Source organism: Aspergillus campestris (genome assembly GCF_002847485.1).
Source record: "Aspergillus campestris IBT 28561 chromosome Unknown P168scaffold_1, whole genome shotgun sequence".
NCBI classification, from domain to species: Eukaryota; Fungi; Ascomycota; class Eurotiomycetes; order Eurotiales; family Aspergillaceae; genus Aspergillus; species Aspergillus campestris.
In genome coordinates this window covers 2,643,328-2,660,234 of record NW_020194336.1, presented here as the reverse complement: position 1 = coordinate 2,660,234, position 16,907 = coordinate 2,643,328, and the positions used below count along the sequence as shown (strand labels likewise).

General features: G+C 54.9%; 5 protein-coding genes and 1 non-coding gene across 6 annotated transcripts; 1 reads left to right on the top strand and 5 right to left on the bottom strand.

The window, feature by feature from the left end:
* Positions 1-2,580: 2,580 nt before the first annotated feature.
* Positions 2,581-5,326, bottom strand: P168DRAFT_294578 (uncharacterized protein; the record flags this gene model as incomplete). Its single annotated transcript, XM_024837965.1, has 3 exons — positions 2,581-3,094; positions 3,163-3,711; positions 3,780-5,326. The coding sequence occupies 3 exons, from the start codon at positions 5,324-5,326 to the stop codon at positions 2,581-2,583; spliced, it is 2,610 nt and encodes an 869-aa protein (XP_024697215.1).
* A 1,245-nt stretch (positions 5,327-6,571) lies between these two features.
* Positions 6,572-7,238, bottom strand: P168DRAFT_20022 (uncharacterized protein). The gene has a single exon (XM_024833038.1). The coding sequence runs from the start codon at positions 7,088-7,090 to the stop codon at positions 6,677-6,679; it is 414 nt and encodes a 137-aa protein (XP_024697214.1). The 5' UTR covers positions 7,091-7,238; the 3' UTR covers positions 6,572-6,676.
* On the bottom strand, positions 7,167-9,604 carry P168DRAFT_278187 (DUF4246 domain-containing protein; the record flags this gene model as incomplete). The annotated part of the gene is made up of 7 exons (XM_024835666.1): positions 7,167-7,187; positions 7,358-7,378; positions 7,470-7,589; positions 7,909-8,316; positions 8,417-9,373; positions 9,429-9,507; positions 9,558-9,604. 7 exons carry the CDS (start codon positions 9,602-9,604, stop codon positions 7,167-7,169), a joined length of 1,653 nt encoding a protein of 550 aa, XP_024697213.1.
* P168DRAFT_t11 lies at positions 7,291-7,375 on the bottom strand. Its single transcript has one exon. It is a non-coding gene; the product is annotated as a tRNA-Asn (tRNA).
* A 1,083-nt stretch (positions 9,605-10,687) lies between the features above and the next one.
* On the bottom strand, positions 10,688-14,634 carry P168DRAFT_301286 (ankyrin repeat and protein kinase domain-containing protein; the record flags this gene model as incomplete). The annotated part of the gene is made up of 2 exons (XM_024838505.1): positions 10,688-13,997; positions 14,087-14,634. The coding sequence occupies 2 exons, from the start codon at positions 14,632-14,634 to the stop codon at positions 10,688-10,690; spliced, it is 3,858 nt and encodes a 1,285-aa protein (XP_024697212.1).
* A 256-nt stretch (positions 14,635-14,890) lies between these two features.
* P168DRAFT_314689 (uncharacterized protein) lies at positions 14,891-16,597 on the top strand (the record flags this gene model as incomplete). The annotated part of the gene is made up of 1 exon (XM_024839817.1): positions 14,891-16,597. The coding sequence occupies one exon, from the start codon at positions 14,891-14,893 to the stop codon at positions 16,595-16,597; it is 1,707 nt and encodes a 568-aa protein (XP_024697211.1).
* Between the last annotated feature and the right edge of the window lie 310 nt (positions 16,598-16,907).

The following is a 16,907-nucleotide window of genomic DNA, read 5'->3' as shown; positions in this document are numbered from 1 at the left end:
GGTCTCGAAATGCAGGTACGGCATGAACACGCAGACGTTGCTCGTCGCCGCGAGCGCCGTCTCTTTGCAGAGTGTTAGCGGCGCCGGCTTGGCCTTGTCTTTGCGGGCAGCTGTCGCAGACGGCGGCCACGTCCCTGGCTTTTTCTTCTGGCCTTTCGCTTTCTTGCCTCCTTCCTGGCAGTAAGACTCATTCTGATACTCCCCCTTCTTCCCCCCTCCAGACAACGGCTGCTGCTGCTGCTGCTGCTGCTGCTTCTTCCCCTTCGGCCCATCCCCCGAACACCTCCTAGTATCCCCCGCAGTACTCTCCCCCACCGACCCCTCCCCCCCAGAACTCCTCTCATCGTGAACCCTCGACCCCGAACCGGACCCCGACCCGGACCCCCACCCCCTAGGACTACTCTGACAAAGCGGCCTCATAAAAAGCGAATGCGCCCTCTGCCCACGATGCTGATAATGGAAGCTCCTCTCCAGCCCCTTAAAGCTCTCCACATCGTGCGCCCCCTCCTCTATAAACGCCTTCGTCAACAACGCCTCCACCCACCCCATATCATTCGCCGGCAGATGAATCCACCGAAAGTCCGTGGCGCCGCTCCGCTCCGGCACAGTGCTAAACGCCGCCTTCCGCGGATTCTCCGCATCCCGCCCATACAGCAGTTCATACACGGAGATCCGCCGCACGCGGTTCTCATTATGGAAGTTCCCGAAGTCCACGACCGTCGCATCGAAGGCCTCGCACGCGCGTCGTGCATCGGGAGTCAACATATTGATGTTGTTTACTGGAGCCAGCAAAGCCAGCACATCCCGCCTCTTGAACTGCGCCGCGCGCAAGAAAGGCGTACTCCCGAAGTTATCCCGCAGCCGCCTCTTCACCCCCGGCTGCGCAAGCAGCATCTCCACAACGCCCACATGGCCCCCCTGCGCAGCAAGATGCAGCGGCGTCACCCCGTTCAACAACTGACTGTTCACGTGCGCGCCCGCGCCCAACAGCAACCGCACCGTCGACTCCGACCCGTTATCGCAGGCATTATGCAGCGGCGTCCAGCCGCCATCGCTGCGCGCGCTGACATCCGCGCGGAACCCGAGCAGCAGCTCGACGACATCGTCCCGCCCGTCTTTGATCGCCAGGTGCAGCGGGGCTTTGTTCCGCGACTCGACGGCGTTGGGGTCCGCGCGCGCGGCCAGCAGCATCTCCGCTAGGCGCAGCTTGCCGGTCGCGCAGGCCCAGTGCAGCGGCGTGCGGCCGAGGGCGTCCACGCCTTCGATGCAGACCGTCTCGCGCAGGAGCAGCGCGATGACGTCCTCGCCCCAGTCGCACTGCTTGTCCGCGGCGAGGTTGTGCAGCACGTTCCGGCGCCGCAGGTCGCGCGCGTTGGGGTCCGCGCCGCGCGAGAGCAGACAGTGCACCATGTGCCAGTGGTTTCGCCAGGCGGCTGTCATGAGGGCCGTGCGGCCCTTTTTGTCGGGGGACTCGGGGGAGGCGCCGTAGTCGAGGAGGAGCTGCACGATGCGGACGTGATTGCGCTCGGCGGCGCGGAGGAGGGGCGAGGGGCGGGGGGGAGGACGTCTGTGGGGGCGCCTTGGGCGAGGAGGTACTGTGTTGCGGAGATGCATCCTCGTTCGCAGCTGCGCATGAGCCCGACGCGGAGGACGGAGTCGGTGAGTTGGTTGGTCTCGCGGCCGGCGGTGAGGATGTGGTGGAGGGCGGGGGTGTCGTTTTGTTCGACGGCGCGGAGGAGGCGCGGTTCGAGGCGGTCGTTGGTGTGGTTGGAGCTGGTTATGCTCGAGCGGGAGGGGGACATTTTTTTGGGTTGTGGGGGGCTCATTGTGGTTGTGCTAGTGTCGGGGTTAGGGGGCATGGTTGTTGGGTAGGTATGGTGGTTGGTGTGGTGATATTTGGGGTAGGGTGTGGTGGTGATAATTGTGATGAGCGTGGTAGTTATAATTGTGGTGATGATAGCAGGGGTGCTACGGATAGTAGGTGTGGGATGAAATACGAGGCTGACACCATTGCGACGATCAATGAAAAACTTGCTCTGTCCGGTTAGCTGCAGGTTGCTGATCGACTAACCTATTCGTCAAGTTAGTACAAGCCCCTCGTCTAGCCTGATCCTACAGACGTCTACGGGGAAGCCACCAGAGTCGACTAGTAGACTACGACGAACATACAATATACTAGATGAATTCTATTACCGACCAAAGGTCTGATTATGCAGTCCGTCCATGGTCCAGAACATCCAACCCGAACCATGCTCACCGGTCTAAACACGGGTACAGAATGACCCAACAGGAAAACGAGAAAGTCGACAGCGGAGATCGCATGTCCGATCGACCCTATCCACGGTCTGGTGACCATTGGACGGGGATAAGAATCGAACGATGAACACGAAACGGAAGATGGGGGAATCACCACACGGGCTCAGCAGGAGAATTAAAAATGCAATATGCGAAGGAAAATCATCGCCTCAAGATACAGAACAAGAAATGTTAAAGGAAAGAAGAGAAAAAGAAGGAAAGAAGAAAGGAAGGAAAGAAAGGAAAAAACGAAAGGAAGAGAAGGAAGAAATGGCAACGATGGGATTATCGTTTCTTCTGGTTCGGCACCTGCTTCAGAATGTCATCAAAGCTCATGGTCGGGTTGAAGCGGCTCATGGGACGCGCCGGGGGATCGATCGGCGCCACACCCGCCGGCAAAGGAAGCGCCTCCAGTCCCGGGTTGATGGACATCCGGTGGTCGGTCCGACTCCGCGCGGCCGGCGAGGTGGCGCGCGGGATGGCCGGCGGCGGCGTGAGGCCGACGTGCGTCGGCGCCAGCAGCGGCGTGGGCTGCTGCGACCCGGAGTAATACGGCTGCTGCAGGTGCGGTTCCGACGAGGAGCCGGCGGACGACTGCTGGGCCTGGTACGGCGAGGAGAGCGAGGATTCGTTGTCATAAGGGTCGTCGATGGTCGGCGGCGCCAGGATGGCATCCTTCTCGGCCCAGAGCTCGGCATCCCGCCAGCAGTGACTCCGGCGGTAGATGCCCTCCACGCCGTTGATGACCACGTCCGAGGGCAGGCTGACGACCCCGGCGCCGCCCGCGACGCCGAACCAGCTGCGGGCGGCCTTGCCGTCGTTGTGGATCCAGGGGCGCCGCCGCGCGGGGCGATGCAGCAGAAGTACTCGACGCCGTCGGTGTACTTGACGTCCTGCACGTCGACGACGAGCAGGGGCAGCGACTGGATGACGCAGTAGAGGAAGATCCACTGGCCGCAGCGCAGGTCGATCAGGTCGTTGAGGCTCTTGCCGTGGGCGGAGCGGCGCTCGAACTGCATAAAGGCCTCGATGAAGGGGGTGGGGCGCAGGCTCTCGCGGGTGTAGGAGCCCATGAGGACGGCGTTGATGTCGGAGTCCTTGAGCTTCTTGGTGCGCTTCTTGGCGTCCTTCTTGGGGTCGAGCGGCTTCCGGTAGAGCGGCTGCAGGGTGGGGTAGAGCGGGATGTCGAAGGGGATGGGGGGCAGGACCGGGGGCGTGCTGCGGTCGTACTCGCTCTCGACCTGGCGCAGGGCGCGGTTCATGACCTGCTCGGGGTCGGCGCCGTCGAGGGCCCCGTCGGAGCCGGCGCCGGCCATGTCGATGGTGCGGGTGGTCAGGTTGTTGCGGTCGACCATCATGTCGTAGAGGCCGGCAAAGTCGTCGTACAGCTCGGAGAGGACGCGACGGTTGAGGCCGCTCTCCTCGAACTGGTTCTTCTTGGAGCGGGCCTTGGGGGCCAGGAGCCGTAGCGCTGGCGGTAGTACTGCATGGTGAAGCGGCGGAACTCCATGAAGCCGGCCTTCCAGGTCTTGAAGCGGATGACCTTGCTCTCCATCGAGGTGGCCGAGTTGGCGATGCCGGAGAAGACCGAGGGGAAGTCAAAGTCGTCGAGCTTGCTGTAGAGGACGCGCAGGCGGGTGTCGAGGTCGATGAAGCCGCGCTCGAGGCGCTTCTGGGTGACGGGGCTGATGAGGCCGTACTTGGGGCTGCGCAGCTGCTTGAGCTCGTCGAGCTTGCCGACGCCGTGGACGAAGCCCTCGAGGTAGAGGGGGAAGAAGCGCAGGCGCTCTCCCAGGACGATGGCCTCGATGGTCTTCTCGCGGCTCTTGCGGACGTCGTCGAGGCGCAGCTCGTCGCAGTAGTTGCCGAAGCTGGTGGTGGCGGTCTCGCCGAAGTTGGTGCCGTCGAAGTTGGTGAACTCGAAGCGGGCGAGGAGGGTGGCGACGTCCATGAAGATGGAGAAGAGCGAGGGGGCGCGCGGGGTGGCGATGAGCGACTGCCCCATGAGGAAGGCGAAGAGGTTGCGGAAGAGGAGGAGGGTCTCGGTGTCGTCCTGGGCGAGGCGGGCGTGGGGGCTGGTCACGTCGCTGTTGAGGGGGATGGGGAGGTAGAGGTGCAGCTCGGGGTCATCGGGGCCGTCGTCGTCGTCGAAGGCCATGCGACGACTGCCCGAGCTGTCATTGTCGTCGTCGGCCAGGCGGTCCTGGGGACCCAGGGGCGGCGAGGCGTAGCCGGCCGCGGAGTTGCCGAACGAGAGGGTGCGGGTTTGTTGCTCGAGGGCCCGGGCATCGGTGCCGCGGGCGAGGAAGTTGAGGGAGGGCGATTCGGCGAAGACGGTCGAGTGGAGTTTGAAGGAGGGGGGGCGGCCGGCATTTTGGGGGAAGAGATAGACGTAGGTGTCCCCGGTTTCGTTCCACAGTTCGGGGACCTGCTCGCCCCGGGCCAAGGGTTCCAGGTTGTAGAGGATCTTCTGATCCAAGCCGGCGATCCAGGCCCCGGGCAGCTGGGGGCTCACGGGCAGCGAGCGGGTATCGACGGAACTGGCGCGCTGGCGGCCGGGGATCCAACTGCGTCGCTTGGAGGGGGTGCTCGGGCGGGAGTCCGGGGCGGTGCCGGGGACGAAGAGCCCCGCGGCGCTGGCGGGGCGGTTGCTGCTGCTCCTCCGGCGGCCGCGGCTCTGCGGACGATCGGGGGAGTTGGGGGCCGAGTCGGCGAGATCCTGGTTGACGTCGAGGAGGGAGGGGGGGAGCGGCAGGGGGCCATCGAGGGGCATGTCGTGGGGGCCGGGGGAGCGGATGGGCATGGGTTCGCCGACATCGTAGGAGGGGTTGTAGCTCGAGGCGAGGCGGGCGGGACGGGAGGAGCTGCGTCGTCGTCGTTGATCTTGGGCGAACTGATCGGGGGAGGGTTTGGTGGGCGGGACGGGGGAACGAGGGGAAGAGGGGGAGACGGAATCATCACGGTTGGGATTGGAACCCAAGGAGAAGAGGGAGGAGATCCGCTTGGCGGATTTGACGGGGGCGGACAGCATGGCTGGATTATTAGTGAAGAGAACTGGAGAAGAAAAAGGAGGAAAGGAGGAAAGAAAGGAAGAAAGAAAAAAAAAAAGGAAGGAGATGGAGGCCGGCAAAGGACAGCCGTGAAGATGGGATTAGGGGAAGGAAGGAAAAGAAAGAGACATGAGATGGAGAAAAGAGAGAGTAAGAGAGGAGAAGAGAGAGAGAAAGAGAGAGAGAGAGAGAGAGAGAGAAAAGAGAGAGAGTAAGGGTGAGGAAGAAAGAGAGAGAAGAAGGAGAAAGAGTGAGTAAGGAAGAATGTGAAGCAAAATCCACCAGTTCAGTCCGTCTTACCTGGAAAGAAATAAAAATAAATCACCAATCAGATCATATAATGCAAAGATATAAATAACCCGATCGGTCGACAATCAATAAAGATATAAATATGTTGAAAAGCAATAACAAAGACAAGCAAGAAGAAATCAGAACAAGAGAAAGATCAGTCACCTGTTCTCCTCAATCCCATGAACTGAAAAGAAAGAAAGAGAGAGAGATGATGACAGTGTTGGAATGTGGATGTCGGGGAATGGATCGGCAGGAGGGATCCGAAGAATGGATCTTTACCAGATAAATCCTGATATGGGTTATCAACAGTCAAGATGGGAGAGTTGAAGGAAAGAAAGGAAAGAAGAGGAAAGTAAAGTAAAAGAAAGGAAGAAAGAAGAAAGAAAGTAAGAAGAAAGTAAGTAAAGTGAGGACGGAGTAAGTGAATCCCCTGGTGGAGACTGAACTGGAACCTCAGGAGATGGAGTGGAGGTGGTGGATGCCACGAGATTCAGACCATGGATGATACGATCGATTAGGATGGAGATGGAGTATTGTTGAGTATTGACTTGAGGATATCATCAGGTAGTAATAGAATAGAAAGAATAGAAAGAAGAGAGAGAGAATAGAGAAAGAGAAGGTGTATAGACTATAGAAAGTGTCTGCTGTCCGATCTTGGCGGACTTATGCTCATAACTATCATGTATTCTTTTTATCCTTCGGTCTTTCTGTTTTCTCTGGTTTTATCGATGACTTTTCTCTCTCTATTGACTTTGTCCTGCCACTTCTTCCTTCTTTTGTCTGTCTTTTCCATGATTCTTACAGACAAGGTTGCATCCTTCTCCTCCTGACTGGTTCCTCCCACTCCCCCAGTGGGTCCCCTGACTCTCAACTCTCTTTTCTTTCCTGATTTTTAACAAGGCTGGACTGCCAGCTCAGGAGGCTGTACTCTATCTGATCATGGCTGTGTATTCTATTCCATTGACTGGCCCTTTCCATTATCCATGGTAATCTGTACGGATCCGTACAGAACACCGAGCTATCCTATATTACAACAGGGATCATACCCTGTACTCCCAGATTCGTGGGTCCCTCAGGAGATGCGTGTTCACCTCGGACATGCCGTGACAGTCTACCTGTTCGGAGGCCGGTTTCTTTCTTTTATTCAGTTTTCTCGTTTCCTTCCTGACCTTTTTCCAAGGATGACAAGAATCAATACAATAAATGATATAATGATATAAATCAAACAGTACCAACAAACCTCCCAACCCAAACGAAGGCGCGCATCTAAAAATAGTCCCTCCAGAATACTCCATCATCCTCCGTCTAATATCACATAATATCAATATTCTCAATATCATCAATATCATATAACACAGTACCACCGGATAATAGCATACAGGAAACATATCAGATCCAAGCCTTCCGCGCGTCGACCCTTCTGACGTGTCTGCTAGGTAGGTACGAGGTACCATGTAGGTACCGAGAATATCCCGGAGGCAAGGAAGGATGGTTGCCGAGTGTATGCGTTCGGTTCGACTTGTACCCGATTTACTTGATTATCATAGATATCTGTAGATGAATAGATAGATGGTTATGATAAAAGACTAATCCATCTCAAGACAATGGAATAAATATAATAGAGAAACAAAAAAATAGAAAAAGAAAAAAAGAACGTCCAGGGTGAGGCTCGAACTCACAACCTCTCGATAAACCGTTGTTTAACAGTCGAACGCGCTAACCAGTTGCGCCACCCAGACGAGCTGTTATTATGGCGTTTGATATTACCCTACATCTATCTCTTGAGGCATTCTTATTTCGCCACTGCCTAGTTGCCCCTCTATTTATACTGACAAACAGACTGAGACATTCGACAGATTTTTCCAAGACTAGTAGGAGAGGTTGTGTCATGTTGTATAATGGGGGTGGTATGTCTGGGTGGTATTCTGGATGGTATTTCAATGGTTGTGTATTCTATCTAGTTGTTTGTTCTATCAGTTGGTTATTTATAGATATCAGGTTTCATATCTTGTCCTATGTACGCATCAATATAGCATACAGATACAATTCCCCCCCATCATCTACAGATCAAGTAGGGCCTAGTGCTCACATAAACTAAAACTCCCCCTCTCATACTCCCGATTCTGCTCCTCCCCCTTCGCCCCCCTCTCCGCCATCAACTCCAACCGATACCCCCTCGCCTGCTCGGCCGTCATACACCCCCCCTCATCAACCAACCCCCCATCACCATCTCCCGCAACTCAACCGGCAAACTCGGCAACACGCCCCTCACCAAGCCCGCCCGCTCCCGCGCCCACTCCACCTGCTGCGGCGGCACATTCGCCGTCGAAATCACCCGCCGCAGCGGATCGACCAGGAACAGCGCGAGGATCTTGCGATGCCCGCGCCGCGACCGGTCCGCCAGCTCGAACGGCGCCACCCGGTGCTGCACCGTGTTCGGGAAGGTCAAGAGCCGGCCGGCTGGGCAGAGCACGCTGCCGAGGTCTTGAGTGAGGTTCTCTCCCCCGTAGCCGCCGGATACTTCGGGTCCGAAGCCGTAGACCGCTTGGATGAACTCGTGGTGGCTTTGTTCGTAGTGGACGCTGTCGAGTTGGGCGGCGCGTTGGCGGAAGGAGAGCCGGCTTGAGGTGATGTTGGTGCTGTCGTAGTAGTAGATGGCTGTTGCGCAGATGCGTTCGTTCTGGATTGTCAGTACTCATCTTTATCTTTATTTCTCTCTCTCTCTCTCTCTCTCTCTCTCTCTCCCTCTCCTTTTTTTTCCGGGGAAAAGAAGGACTCACCAACTGCCCCTCAATATGCCACGACCCCCCACCATACTCCGGCTTCTCCGGCCCAAGCTCAATATTCGCCAACTTGACAATAACCTGCAGACCCTCCTCACGGAACTTCTCCCGCAGAGAGATCCTCTCATACGGCTCAGGCGGACAGAATTCCCCCTCCGGCTCAGGCAGCTTGATAGGCCTCGAATGCGACCACTCGCACCAGCGATCACTGAACTCATAGCTGTCCTCCTCTTCCTCGTCCTTGGCCACGGGCTCCGGCGTGTCGCGCGCCACGTACTCCACCTCCCTGTAGGGGATCCTGTCGCGCCGATACCCGTGCACGGCGGTCAGACTCTGGTCCCAGAGGGGGATGGCGCGCGCGAGGACGCCCTCGATGGCGCTGTAGAGCGCGCGGTGCTTGAAGGGGGCGAGGTTGTTGATGTAGGAGGTTATGCGGCATTCGCTGTCGCTGTCGGGGGTGAAGCGGACTTCGCACGGCAGCCACTGGAACTTGGTGCTGAAGGCGTTGCCTATTTCTGATGCGAACGGCCAGAGGGCGGGGTCGAGAGTCGGCGTGGGGATGACTTCGCCTTTTCCGGCGCTGTCGAGGCAGTCGGTGAGTGACAGCGTGCGGTCTGGGAGGATGCGCGTGTGCCCGTAGACGAGGGGGTAGAGCGATGGGTGGACGAGGTCGACGACCTTGTTGTCTGAGCCTGGGTGGTAGTCTTTTTCGTCTTCCGGGACGTTCTCCAGTGGTGCGACTGCGTCGCGCAGTGCTTGCTGTAGGTCTTCTGGGACTGCGGTGTCGGAGCGGACGACGCCCATGTCGAAGACTTGGAGGAGTTTCTTCTCTTCGTAGACGCTGGCTTTCCATTGCATTTCTTGCACGATCCAGTCGAACATCTTGGGGGTGACGTCTAGGTCGGACGTGGCGATTTCGTCGCGCCATTTGGACGTGATTTTTTCGTCGAATACCTTTCTTTGTCAGAAGAACGAGTCTTCGAGGGTCTGGGCTGTAGGGAGGGGGTACCTTATGGTACCACATCGGCTTCTCCGAAATATGGTTCATAACATCCATCATGTTGAGTTCTCGCTGGACGTAGATCCGACTGCGAGTGTTAGTCTTCATTCTGACAAGACCGGTCTCATATACACTCACGAGGCGTCCGCATCATGGTCGCGTGAATCTAATGCATTGGGGAACATTTTCGGGGAGTCATAATGGGAGTCCTCCTAGATGTCAGCTTGGATGAACCGACGGAGGTGGAGGGAGGACACGATGCGACATACGGTTTCCCCGTGGTTTAGGGCATGGGTGTACCCTCGTAGGATGGGCGCGTCATTATTGGAACCCATGTCGCAGTCTGTTCTTCAACTGTTGGTAGTCGACAGATGGATTCGCGTTGATGAAAGTAGGGTTGTCGTTCACTTTATAAGTACCTTCCAGAAGACAGAACAGATCAGGCAACGGCTAAGGCACCCGCCGCTAACTTCTTCTTCTCTCGCGGCTCGTATAAGGATCACTAGGCAGTAGGCAGGAAGTCCAGGCAAGAGATCGAATCTAGTCAACAACCGCGGAGCAACAGGTTGTCTTGGTCTGATAGGTGTGTGTGTGTGTGGAAGAGAAGGTCGTGTGGGGTCCTCACCTCTGACAGAACCCATTCGGCTTGATATACGACATCTTGTTGACGGAGCTTGCCGACCCCACTTCCCCATAGGGTTAGATATACTCGTATTCTATACAAACCAAGCAGAGGTCGGCCTTTATGAACGAATTGATTTGTCCATTCTCCTGCTTGCTACGGTAGTAAGGAGCTCCAATACGAGGTGATTATCAGTCCTAGTCGTGTTTGTCTGTTGAACACATATAGAGTCTAATTCCAATTGAATACTATGATCTGTTTGAGCTTCGTACGTGGCCTATATTCAGTGCGACAGTCACTTGGTTCTTCTACACAAAGAAAGTGCCGCTCCGAATATAGCGTCTCTTACAGAGGCCTAGAGTGTCATGATATCCCTTGTAGCCGAGTGGTATCCAACTTTTGCAACAGGCACGATATGTAAGCCAAGTAAGTCCGTATGGACCCTGTCCACTGACGACCATGCAAGCTGTTGGAGACCCGAATATCAACGAGGTGTTCTATACAAAATTCAAGATTGAAATCTCCGTGGCCAAACCCTATACCCGACATCTAATGCCCGCTGTTGACTCATCTATACGTTTCCTTCTTTGTAATCTCTAAACTTGCTAAAACTTGCTGTTAACTTATTTACATGTCTTCTGCTTCACTAGGATGGCATGGCCACACCCGCAAAGTCCGCACCGAGCCGCACTAAATATGTCCTAGTGTCCTTTTGATGCAAAAGCCGAATTATCTCGGCCCGTTCATCTTTCCATTTGGTCTCGTCCAGCTTTGACGCCAATTGTCGCCCTGTGTTACCCTCGGAGTCCTGGATCGAAATATCAGCACCTTTTTCAAGAAGCATTTCTACGGCTGTCGTCGAGGCGCGAAAAACTGCTTGATGGAGCGCCGTTCGACGCTGTACGCCGGCAATCTCATTCAAGTTGATATCTGGATTCTGAAGAAGGAGGTCTAGAATGGTTTTCTGATCCGCGACCAAGGGTCCAGCCCATTGAGCCGCGGCCAGGAGGAGGGGCGTGGCACCAGCTTGGTTTTTAGCGTTGACTAATGCGCCCCGGAAAAGCAACAGGCCAACGGCCATGGGGCTCCTACGCCGTATGGCAAGGTGCAACGGACTGTCGTGCCCATGGGGTGTGTAGACATTGACATTGGTCTCTTTCCCTCCGCCTCCGACGAGAAGACATGCTAGCGCATCCAGTTGGTGCTTTCCAAGGGCATTGTTCCCTTGGATGTCGAAAACACTCAAGATCGGTCGTTTGCCAGTATGGTCAGGCTTGTTTGTGTCAGCTCCCCCGTCGATCAGATCTCGGACGAGACTCGTATGGCCGGCGAAAAAGGGTTGTTCGATTGCGATCTGCAAGGCAGTGCGTCCAGTCCTCCGCTCGGCGACGTTCAAGTTGACGTCGTGATTCATTAGCGCTTGGACGCACTTGTAGTGCTGATATGTACCACCCTGGATGGCTCGGAGTAGAGGCGTTGGTCGCGGTTTGAACTCGGTTCCTGGATTGCATCCGTCCTTCAGCAGGGTTCGCACAGCTTGCACGGCCCCTTCGGTACAAAAGCCCTCGAGAATATGTTGGTCTCGATCTATCCATTTCCACCACCGTTTGTTGCGGTTTATTGGGACAATTCTGGTGTCCTGCGACGAAGCGGCCTCCCAGGTCGTGTTCATATACACCTCCGGACTGAAGACAGATATCAGCGAATCTTTCTTCGTGGTCGTCTGTTTTGCACTTGTTAGGAGTGCCTGTTTGTGGAGAGACATGGAGCCTTTTTTGAAGCGGGCTATGGCCGACTGCTCCTTGGCTGATGATGCTTGATCTTCTGTTTCGGGTTTGGATGCTGTTGTGTCGCTCTGCAGTTTTTCTATTATCGCACTTTCATCAACCTGTTCTTTGGATAGATTTCTTTTTTCTGGTGGTGGTAATATGAGCAACTCTCCTCCTGGGGGTTTATTGGTCCGTTTCTTTTCAGGTCTAGGTCTTCTAAGGAGGCCCAACTCGAACTTTGGTGCTCTTTGCAATGCATTTCCCTGTACCCTTTCGATGCTTGCATCACTTTTCAGGTTCAAAGAAGACCCGTTACTATCGGTCGTCTGCACCTGTTCATTCAGAGCGTCATCGGTGCTTTCATATGCTAGCTGTTCTTCATATGGCTTGGTCTCCCTCGACCATGCCACCATCGCGTCGTATTCACACCGGGTAGTCACCAAAGCAGTTTCAGATTTGCCTTGAGTACCAGTGGAAGTCAACGGTGGGGGCTTAGTTATCTCTGTTGATTGTGCCGTCAAGAATCCGTCTTCGATTGGGGTTGTCATTTCCTGCTCAGGTGACGAAGACACCGTAGACTCTTCGTCTGGATCGAACATCGATGGAACAAACCCCCCCTGTTCTTGGTAGTAGGGGGTGCTGATCGATTCCTCTGTCAACGGAAGGGGCGGAGGCAAGTCCAGTGACTCAGCGTATCCCCAAATAGTGTTGGAAGACGGTAGAATGTCCGCTGGAAACTCCTGTTCTCGGGTGGTTGTGCCAGTCCGGCCATCATCCGCCCAAACATTGAACTCCGCTTCTGCAGGTGGCCATATATTCCGTGGTTGAGAACCATCGACGTTTGCCGCGCCAGACTCCGCTTCGCGTTTGTGCGCTTCATCTTGGAATGCGAGGCTCTCAGGGGATTCTGTGTTGTCTTCCAACGGAATAGTTGTCCTCTTTGACTCACCATCGGCCTGGCCGCTATGCGACTCGGTGGTGTCATCCAACGACTGGTAACTGCCGGTGATAGATAGCCCATCAAGCTGCACCATTCTTTCCTCGTCAGAGCTCTCTGCAGAGTAATATGTCGAATTGTCCTCCACTGTTTGGATAGGAACCTCTATATCCGAAGACTCTGCTGTGCCATTGACGCCCATAGAGGTCAAATTCATATCGTCGTCAGCAACAGTGTCCAGCCAGTACCTGATGGTCCGGTTTTTCTCCTGTTCGCGGGCTCTGTCGACTGGGGGATCCAATAACGCAGTGAGCTGGGCTTGCACGTCCGCCGAGTTCCCCGGCGCGGAAGCATTGTTGTCTTGGGGTTGCTGGGTATAGAGAAAGGAACGTTGCTCGTAATCCGGCCAGCAGTCAACGCAACAAAATGCGTTAAAAGAGGGCGATTCCATAATCTGCTTCATAAGATCTTCAGCTTTCGGGCGCTTATTTGGTCTGTCTTGCAGCAGATCTCGGACCCAGGATAGTGGTTCGGTGCTTTCATCTCGCTCTGCTGCGCAGCGGGTAAGCCCCTCAATCCATGTATCGATCACTGGAAGATTAGCCCACAGGTACGGCCCGGCTCCACGGGAATGTGAAATGTCACGTAGCAGAGATTTCAGTTTCCGAACGGTGCTGCCCAACAGCACGGTAGACATTTCTAGGAACACCACGCCCAATGACCACATATCGCTGGCGGTGCTGCGGCTCTGGTTCAGCGCAACCTCCGGCGCAATGTACTCGGCCGTAAATGGGACATTGCGATGGTTGGTGGTGCTTTGTCTCGAGCCCTTCCAACTATAAGCGGTTCCGAAATCAGCCACAAAGACTTGACCGTCCTTGACGAGGATGTTCCGCGACTTGAGATCCCGATGGCGGATCTTGTTCTCGTGCAAATACTGAATCGCTCCTGATAGACAGCCGAAGAATGGTCGCAAACATTCAGCACCCGTTCCAGCGCGGCCTAAGTTCTTCAACAATGTCTCCAGGTCATAGTCGGCCACGGGCTGCATCAAGAATGCAATGTACTTCTCGTCGGTGTATGACGAAACATACCGAACGAGGTGAATATGAGACAGGGCTTTGAGATACGATAACTCCCGGATTAGAAACGCTTGTCCTAGCTTGTTGGTCTGGGTATCTCTTCCGCGCAGGACGCGTTTTCGCGCATATGATTGGAGACTCAATCGGCTGGTGACGGCGTCGACTTCTCTGGTTCGAAAGACAAAGACAAAAGCGATCAATCAATGTCAGGCGCAAGTCGACACAAAAACCACAAAAGCGACACTTGGGGAACTCACCCATATCCCCCCCGGCCCAGCGATCCCTTGTAGTAAAAGTACCTCTGCGCATCCCCCGCAAAGCTCAGGTGCGGTTCACCACGGTTATCCAAACCCTTCGCCCCCGAGGAAAGCACGTATGGCTGAAACCGCAGGAATGATTCTCGGAGGCCATCCTCACGCAGGAAAACTGGCAAAGTGTCCTCGTTAAACGGAATATGGAAGTCCGTCAACTCGGCCTTCACGAAATAGTCCAGCAGATCCAACCGCTGGATGTTCCGTAGAACAAAATATATTCGCGGTCGCTCGCTCCATGCGAGTAGTCGCTCATCGCCGTTATTTTTGCCTTTCTTGAAGAGAATGTCGCTGATCTCGTTGCATCGTTTGACACTCACACTGCGAAATACAGCCGAGTTGGTCGCGGATGCTGGCCGACACAAGCGAGCCAACAACTCCTCTACATCAGACTCGTCTTTTAAACCGACAGCAGGCGGGGTCGGTGGTGGTGCTCGTCTCCCAAAGACCCCTTGGATTAGTCCCATGGGTCTTAGTGAAAAGGGCTGGGACATGGTGCATCGGGTCTCTACACCAGTTGTCCCGGCTATCGAGCGGACATGGAAATGTCAACAACGGCTCTTGGGTGTCTAGCCAAAAGGAAATACGAATCCCGACAGACAAGGCTATCGATTATCAAGCGGGGTATGAGGGTTTCAGCCCCGCGGTTCTTAGGACATGACGTGGCGCTTAGCGCTCAGTTGCTCAATCTCGCTTCCTCGAGGGCTCCCAGCCTGATTATCGTCGGTCCATTTCTTGTGTGACGCGATTATGGAGGTGCTTGGAACAGTTGTCGGCGTTGCACAGGTATTTGAAACATGCATCAGCACATATAAGCTTATCTGTCTTGCAAACAACGTCGGTAAAGATGGCGACCAGATCGTGTCGCGGCTGCAATGGGAATATTATCGCCTCATACAATGGGGCAAAAGATCCGGAATTGAATCCAATTCCCCTTCGAACCGAGTCAACTGGGAGGTTGCCAAGTCTCTGTTAGAAGAGCAACAGGAGTTGTTGACCTCAGCTGAAAAGCTCAAATCTAAGTATAACCTCGACATTGACGATGAGATCCTAACCGCCACAAAGTTGGAAGAAAAGGCTGCCGAGACTTCCTCTAGCTTGACCAGATTTCTGCGCCATCTCACAGCAGCAGAGTCAGGTAGCCTTCGAGCGAGGGCCATCCAAAGCCAGAACAGTCCTCTTCGACGTCTTCGTTGGGCCAGTACGGGGAAAGACAAGACAGACCGTGTGGTTACCGACATCGCAGAGTTGAACGACCGGCTGGATTACCTTTTGGATTCAGTTGATCGCGATAGACTCAATGCCGCGTCAGAGTCGTTGCTCAGAGATCTTATCACACACTGTAACAACCCGAACGAAGTGAACACCATCAATGCGCTCTTGAATCCGTCAATCTCAGACTCGAACCAGGCTCTCGCTGCAGCCGCATCTTTGCGACAAATCCGTTTGTTGCTAGCGCCGCCCAAGGGCTCAGAGCAAAGGTCCGAGCCGCGAGGTGCTCTGCAACTCCTGGAGCTTCGTCCCCGACGTCTGACTCCCGAGGACTCGACGCAGACCTTGAAATACGCGGGTATCGAGCCCGCAGTTTACAAAGGACAGAACGTCATTGTGGAGTGGAAAGTCGCCGAAAATCCAGGATGGGATCAGCTCGCCAAATATGTCCGCCGACTAGCGCTACTCTTGAGTAAAATGGATGATCCGTCATTTCATACTCTCCCATGGCAGGGGCTATTACCGTGGCGTGAAAGATCGCTGTTCGGCTTTGTGTATAGATATCCGGTTCCAACTGAGCAACTCAAGGGCTCCCATCGTTACGAACTCCTGTACTCCGTGATCCAAAGTTCTGCAATCGCCCCGTTAAGCCACCGCGTGAAAATCGGAAAAGATATGGCAGAGACGGTGCTCCAACTTCACACCGCGGGCTGGCTACACAAAGGAATTCGATCTGAAAATATAATCGCATTCTTCGCTCAGAACGAAGAAATCCTTCCAGAGAAAGCTCATCTCGTCGGATTCGAATATGCCAGACCCGACTCTACGGATGGTTTAGCCATAACCCAGCTCCCCGGTGGTTCTCTTGGAGCGGACCAATACCGACACCCAAGGGCGCGGGGAGCTCATCGGAAATCATATCGGAAGGCATTCGATCTTTACGCACTAGGCTGTGTTCTTCTTGAGCTTGCGCTGTGGAAGCCGCTGGCGGCGATACTTGCCGAGACCCATCCCGCAACTGATGAAGAGAGAAGACACTCGAATGGGAGCCCCATAAACGAAGCCCGAGTGCCATCACTGCTGTCATTTCAGACATGCACATCATTGCAGGTGCTTGTCACGCATTTTGCAGGTAGCATGTTTTGCGATGCTATTGCGCTTTGCTTTGAAGATCGGGCGTTTGATGATAATAGTCTGGATAGACAGAAGACGGTTCTCGAAAAGTTAGGGAAAATCAGTATATAATCTTAGAGACAAGCCGGTAAAAGCTTCAAACAGGAAAACTTTTTCTCGGTAAACCCTGTCGCCTGAGCCACCTAATCATCTGGTACAGAGGCAATACGCCCGCAAGCGCAATCTTCAGATGAAGAATCCGGGGAGGGTTATCCCCGGAAGCTCGAGTAGCTCCGTAGCACTGTCCAGCATCGTATGGACTCTCACTGCTCCTCACTCTGCTCTGGATCTTCTTACGCAAGGTGATCAGCTCCGGCTCCGCGGTATTCCAAGCTGCCGCTTTGCCCTAAGCATCTGTCGCAATATAAGATGTATTATTGGA

What these genes read in the sequence shown, in the direction of transcription:
- P168DRAFT_20022 (XM_024833038.1), bottom strand. Translation starts at nt 7,090, where the DNA reads ATGGTACCTCGTACCTACCTAGCAGACACGTCAGAAGGGTCGACGCGC.